The sequence below is a fragment of the Hypomesus nipponensis genome, chromosome 8, assembly GCF_054491055.1.
Source record: "Hypomesus nipponensis isolate SF chromosome 8, ASM5449105v1, whole genome shotgun sequence".
Classification (NCBI taxonomy): Eukaryota; Metazoa; Chordata; class Actinopteri; order Osmeriformes; family Osmeridae; genus Hypomesus; species Hypomesus nipponensis.
The window spans coordinates 6,938,334-6,944,599 of NC_140368.1; the positions used below are offsets into that span (position 1 = coordinate 6,938,334).

The 6,266-nt window shown below is 37.5% G+C and overlaps 1 protein-coding gene across 1 annotated transcript; it reads right to left on the reverse strand.

Annotated features, from left to right (window-relative positions):
* Nucleotides 1-919: 919 nt before the first annotated feature.
* Nucleotides 920-3,799, reverse strand: adcyap1a (adenylate cyclase activating polypeptide 1a). The gene is made up of 5 exons (XM_084702756.1): nucleotides 3,702-3,799; nucleotides 2,804-2,938; nucleotides 2,291-2,395; nucleotides 1,559-1,693; nucleotides 920-1,076 (listed from the first exon to the last, which is right to left on the reverse strand). Exons 1-5 carry the CDS (start codon nucleotides 3,797-3,799, stop codon nucleotides 920-922), a joined length of 630 nt encoding a protein of 209 aa, XP_084558882.1.
* Between the last annotated feature and the right edge of the window lie 2,467 nt (nucleotides 3,800-6,266).

The following is a 6,266-nucleotide window of genomic DNA, read 5'->3' on the forward strand; positions in this document are numbered from 1 at the left end:
GATTTGGTGGCTAGTGCAATTACTTTAATCATGCGATCTAGCAGGTCTTACATAGGTTCACACAGGGGAAGCACAATTATAGACCAAGAAAGTGCAACACAAAGTCTTTAGATTGCCTTTGATATGTTCCTTATGAAAAACAACAAATTGATGATTAAAAGTGAACCCATATAAGAAGTATCATTGGTTTAAGTAAATAAATTATACTTAAGAAGTTTTTTTTTTTCTTTTTTTCACATGACACGTTCCAATCACAATACTTCTTATATAGACAAAGTGACAAAGAAAACCTTTCACAGCATTCCAGGTTTTCAAGAGCATTTCAAACACATGGATAGCACTAGAGAGGAACACAAGATAGGTACTTTGCACAAGTTCAAAGGTGTAGGCTTGTTTTCAATTACAACAAAGAGGAGGAAGGAAAGAAAGAAAAACCTCAAAAGCACTCTGGTCCTCATGTCATGTAAAGAGGGACTTTCTCATTAGTGTCCCCACCATTGTCCTCAAAGGACCGTCAAAATGGATGACTGACATCTGTAAGCTTCTAAAGCCATGTTTGGTCAAACCATTGCTTATTTATTTTAAGATAATGTTTAGCATCATTTTCACATCCTCCTATGGGATGTTTCCAAGGAATTTAGATACATATTTATAGCCATTAACATTGATATGTACAACATATCTATGCATAACACCAAGGGCTGTTTATATTGCATCAATATTCACATTCATACATACTGTACATGCATGTCTGCCATGCAGTATATAGTTGTGAATAGAGATACAGTTGCATGTACAACATCTCAGGAGAGACAGGAGCACAAATGAGGAGAGAAGGAGATCGGGTTGTGTGTTTGGAGTGGAAAATCACAGGGGAAGGTTTAGGTGAGAATAAAGAGGGAGGGACAGAAGGTATCCCTCAAGACATGGCCTCGGGAAAGAGCCAGGGACTCACCGGAAATTCGGGAGAGAACTGTTTCAGCCAGTCTCCCAAAATTGCCTCAAACTCATCCCCATCCAGGAGGACATCAAAGTCTATGTCTTGTAGAATATGGTGAAAACCTATGTCTTCAGGGCTGTTGTAAATAAAAACAACTAAACTCTTAATTTCATTTTCGAAAAAGTAACATTCAATACATTGATTGTCTTTTAAACTATTTATTTTCCTCACATTCATATCTGTAAGCTATATCTAAATGTTTAAAAGACAGGGTTACAGTAGCATACTGATCATGTGCACAATTTCATCATCTTTCAATAAATACTTCTAAAAATAAATAAATATAGGCTATATTTAGGTTGAACAAAAAGGATTGGTCCACAAAGTAGATCTGTGCGTTCTCAAGTGCTTAAGTACAAAAGAAAAACAATATTATTATCAAAATATTCATTTTAATGGCTTTACTTCATACATAAATACATGTTTAAAGAACACAAGAGCGATCCACTGATTGTTCAGTTATCTCAAAATGACTGGGCTGTACACACATGGTATTTGGTTTAGCAACGCTACAAATACGCTAGTCGGCGTCCTTTGTTTCTATATCTCTGTCTATACCTTTTCCCCAGGACGGCCGCCAGGTATTTCTTGACTGCCATTTGCTTTCGGTAACGGCTGTAGCTGTCCGTAAACACTCCATCCGAGTGCCTTTTGGACAGGGGCTCAGAGTCGTCTTCCATGGTGTTGCCTCCGCTAAGAAAAACATAGGCAGCACAGTTTTGTCTCTCATGAAATTATCCTGACACCGAGTGCCCTTTGATGCACTGCATATAGGTCTTAACATTCACACTTTTGTCCATGTTTTAAACAGTTTTTGATATTTGGAAAATAAAAAAAAGTGTTTTTCGATTACTGCGGTAGCCACGGATGTGCTTGGTAATTGCATCCTAACCCCATCTTGATCCCTTGGGACTAAGCCTTCATACATTATTCATATTGAAATTAAATATATTCAGCCACGTGGATTCTGAGATGTGCTCCTTAAAGGGGAAATATCTGTGCTAGATCAACTGATAATCACACAATAGCTTCCACACGTAGTGCACTTGGTAGATTTACCGTTCAAATATGAGTACATGAGTCAGATTAATGGGATTTTACTGGCGAAAGACCATAGACACAAAGTAAAATTAAACGGAACATAATATGAATTGTGAGCAATTTGAGGATCCGTTAAAATAAAAACGCACAAAGACATAAACAGTAAACACACACACTCACACACCCCTCCCCCCAGAAAATTAGTTAGATCCTAAAATAAGAGATGATCAACCAAGAAGATGTCCTTACCCTACACGTTTTGTCATCAGATACTGAAGATATTTCCTTGCTGATAACTGACCCAGCGCTTTCCTGTAGGCTTTATTAAACATTCCGTCTGCATGCCTTTCCGTTCTGGGATAATAAAACGCCAAACAGGAAATCATCACACACCCAGCTGAACAAATTCACCAACTTTAACGCGCCTTATTATCTAATATTAAATGTATGCTGTTTTTACTCAACCTACATTCGTGCCCGATGCCAGCCTTCTTTCATTTGTATAATTGAGAGTTATTAAACTCTCATGTCTCCTACATGTCTTGATTCAATCAAACTTGTCAAGCTTGTGACAAATAGGCTAATTGCCTAAATGTTGAGGCCTAATTCCATTTAGTTTCTAAAAAAAATATGATTCTCGACATACATTGATTAACACAAAACATTTAACATAGATGAACATAAAAATAAGAGCCCAATAATGAAATGTTTGGCATGAATGTCATCCACATTTAGAAATAGACTGGGTGAAATGATAGTCACCTTTTTTCCGGTGGGTAGTATAACTTATACACGTCGTCAGCAACAGACGGCGGGCTTCGCAAAGCAATTTGATCACTGTCAAAAGTCAGGTCCGGTAAAGAATTTCCATCCTCGTCATAAACCTCATTGTTAAGTCTGAAATCGGAGATACATTTGGAAAATGTTTGAGATAGTTGGGAAATGTTATAATTATTAAATGACAATAAAATGTAAAACTATGTCCTTTACTTAGGCTATCGGTTATTTGTCAATAGGTGAAGGGTTCCACAAGTCAATCAAGTTTTGCCAAAGATGTATATGAAATATTAATTTAAATGAAAATATCTTAAATAACGTTAATCAATGTTGCCAATAGAATACTACCCAAATAACTACCCACATGATTAATAGGCTATGCGACAAAATATATACATATTTTTAAAACAATACAAAATTCCTTCCCGGAATACAATCAGAAAAAATAACAATATAGCAATTCTAATGGGACCAGTCTACAGAAAAGAGAATCGATAAATAGTATTTTCCATCATTTAAATCACTGGTTTACAAAATACGTTTCCCTTTCGCTCCAGGGTATCTTCCCAGTTGCAATGGCTTTATATCATCGACTCCTATTGCTATATGAGCCCTATTCTAATGCATCAATGTCCAAGCCCAAAACAGTACAGCATATTATCATAAATTGTTTACAACTTGCTTCTTTTAAATAAAATACAAACATCTTCAAATAACCCCTTTTTTGGCCTACTTAAAAAACGGATTAAACAAAATGTTGTTATTAATTAGGAACTGGAATCATTGTGTGGCTAAGCGGGGGGACAAAATACTAATGCTTTTCTAATGTACCTAAACATGGAGGTTATCCATGCAAACATAAAGATAGGTAAATTGTACGTACCTAACGTTAGGATAGCTAAGCCCCATAGGCGAGCAGTTGACGCTGTAATGCATTATGATTCCATAGATGAGTAAGGCTAAAGTCGCTTTACTAGACATTGTCCTGCTGTGAAAGAAACAACACATGTTAGATATAAACACTGGTATGGTTAGGTCGAAAGGAACGAACATACATGGGGTACAGATTTACACACGGACCTTCACCTTTACTCGTTGCATGCATAAGAGTTTATCAACTTAGCCTATACTACAAATCATTTATCAAAAACTTAACATTTAAAGTCTGTTTATTGCGCATTTCTTACTTGATGCAACTGCGTAAAAAGTTTGGAAACGCTACAAACCTATTGCAGTGTGGAGATAGCCGCTGGATGCGATCCTTGGTAAACTGTGAATGGGAGAGTGAGATAAGATCTCTCTCTCCCTTTCTTTTCTGTATCCCTCTCTCACTTTATGCTTCCACGGTAAAGCGTCTCTTTGTCTCCAGAAGCTCCTTCAGTGTGTCCAACCCTCCGTGCGCTCACACGTGAAACGCGATTCTCAGATTTCTGTGTGCACACAACCCAAGGATAGAGAGTGCAAACATCTGTCTACACGGAGGAAACTTTTTTGCTCTGCGAACCAGTCTCCTCTGGTTATGTAGCCTATTCCTGAATCCAAAGGCATGCCTTTTTCACCTGTCACATAGGGATAGAGCCTACGTCATCGCCCCCGTCCTCTCAGAATATTGTACTGTAGTACTTTTCCTCCTCCCTCAATGAAACGGTCAGTCAACGGATGTTCAATCCAAACACGTAATTATAGCACGACTTATGAATACTAATATTTGACGACTGGCAATAACCGGGACAACTAAGTGAGGTCATTTTAGGAACTTGGTACTTTGGTAATCTATCACAATTGTGTCAATGCCCGAGAAACTGCGCCCCGCGAAACAGATTAAAGCACACTCTACCAAGAGATATATTTAGCAAAAGGTTGAAGGTTAAGAACATTGTGCCGCAAACGTAGGGTACCTTTTGGATGGAAGACTTGTGATGAAGCGGAGCTGTCCACATCCCGGTGCTGACGCGCTGCAACTCCGTAAATCATCGTTGTATGACTGTTTTAGACTACGTCTACAGACAATAGGTATTGAATAGTTTAAACTATTCTATTGAATTCACTATTCAATATTGAATAGTTTAAACTATTCAATAACCACACACACGTTTCATTCTCAAACTTAACCAAGTGGCCCTATAATTCTATTTGTTTATTTAGGCTACATTTACTTGTGATACAGGTTTCTAGTTTAGTTTCAGCTGCTTGATACTCGTTTAAAATTAAGGGATGGATATTTATATATCAAAGCTAAGTATGTGTCATGAATGGACAGGTACTGCAATAAGTTTACACTCCATGCGCAAATCCTGGATCATGTGTGGAATCTTGATGATTCAGACCATGTCATCTTCACCCGTGTTGACGTCATGAGATGTGACGAACATTTATGGACTTGAAAGCAGAACATTTTGCACTTTTGTATTTTCTTTCTAGGCATTGTACATAGTCCACAAAAAAGTATCTTAAGTTCGTTTATAAACTGCATGCGCTGCAAGCATTGAGTGAGCACTGCACTCAAGCGGTTATAAGAGGTAAGTGCACTAGAAAGGCCTGGGCCCCAAAAAAGAAGAAAAAAACGGGTTTTCTTAACATAAACTCTGCAATGACACACACACACACACACACAAAAACTATCTGTGCCATATTTTTTAGTTTATCTTTAAATACATAAATAGACAGAAACGCAAGGTAGGCTACAAGTCTTCTAAATGCCTGAACAATTTAACTTTACCCGACATCTGGTAGCATTCAATTAAGAGTAGGCCTCTGAACGACTTAAACAATAGCGTACGCCGTTTTTGTTCAGGCAGATGTTTCGATAAGAGTGGGTCAGCCGATCCCCAGAGAATATTGATGAGAAGGAAGTAGAAAAGTGACTTATGTGATAGCAGATGGATGAGATTGTCTATATATTATAATCATAACAATTCAGTTCAGCTGATTGGTTCTGCAAACAGTGCCTGTCCGAAATCCAGTAAATGTTTATTCCTTTATGACCCACATGCAGGATTAGGCTAAATTAACCGCGGGTTTAGTGGGTAAACATGGCAGGGCAACTAAAAAGGAACATGTGACTGACTAACGATATCATATACTTTTTTTTATAAAAGCCACTATTTTGTTGACTGTGTTTTATGACTTGCTTTAAATGGGTTAGGCTATAGGTTTAACACTATGAACACAGCCTTGGTTTAGGGCATAAGGAAATTGAGATGTGTATATAGTCTACTGTAGGTGTGTGCATGCGTATGTGTAATGAGAATTTTTTAATTAGAAAATAATTTTCCATTACTTTGTCTCGTCTACTCAAAGTACAGGAAGATACAAAACACTGTAAACATACGCATGTTCCCAGACGTGACTCATACTCATTACGCTCACAAGCTTGTAAATAGTCTATTTATGGATGCATAACTTCTTACATTCACAATTATGATTGAAAACGACAGGTTACGCACAT

Coding starts and splice junctions, on each gene's coding strand:
- adcyap1a (XM_084702756.1), bottom strand. CDS start 3,799: ATGTCTAGTAAAGCGACTTTAGCCTTACTCATCTATGGAATCATAATG. Junction 2,939..3,701: donor CTTAGCTATCCTAACGTTAG/GTACGTACAATT, acceptor CTCCGATTTCAG/ACTTAACAATGAGGTTTATG. Junction 1,694..2,290: donor CTGATGACAAAACGTGTAGG/GTAAGGACATCT, acceptor TGTTTTTCTTAG/CGGAGGCAACACCATGGAAG.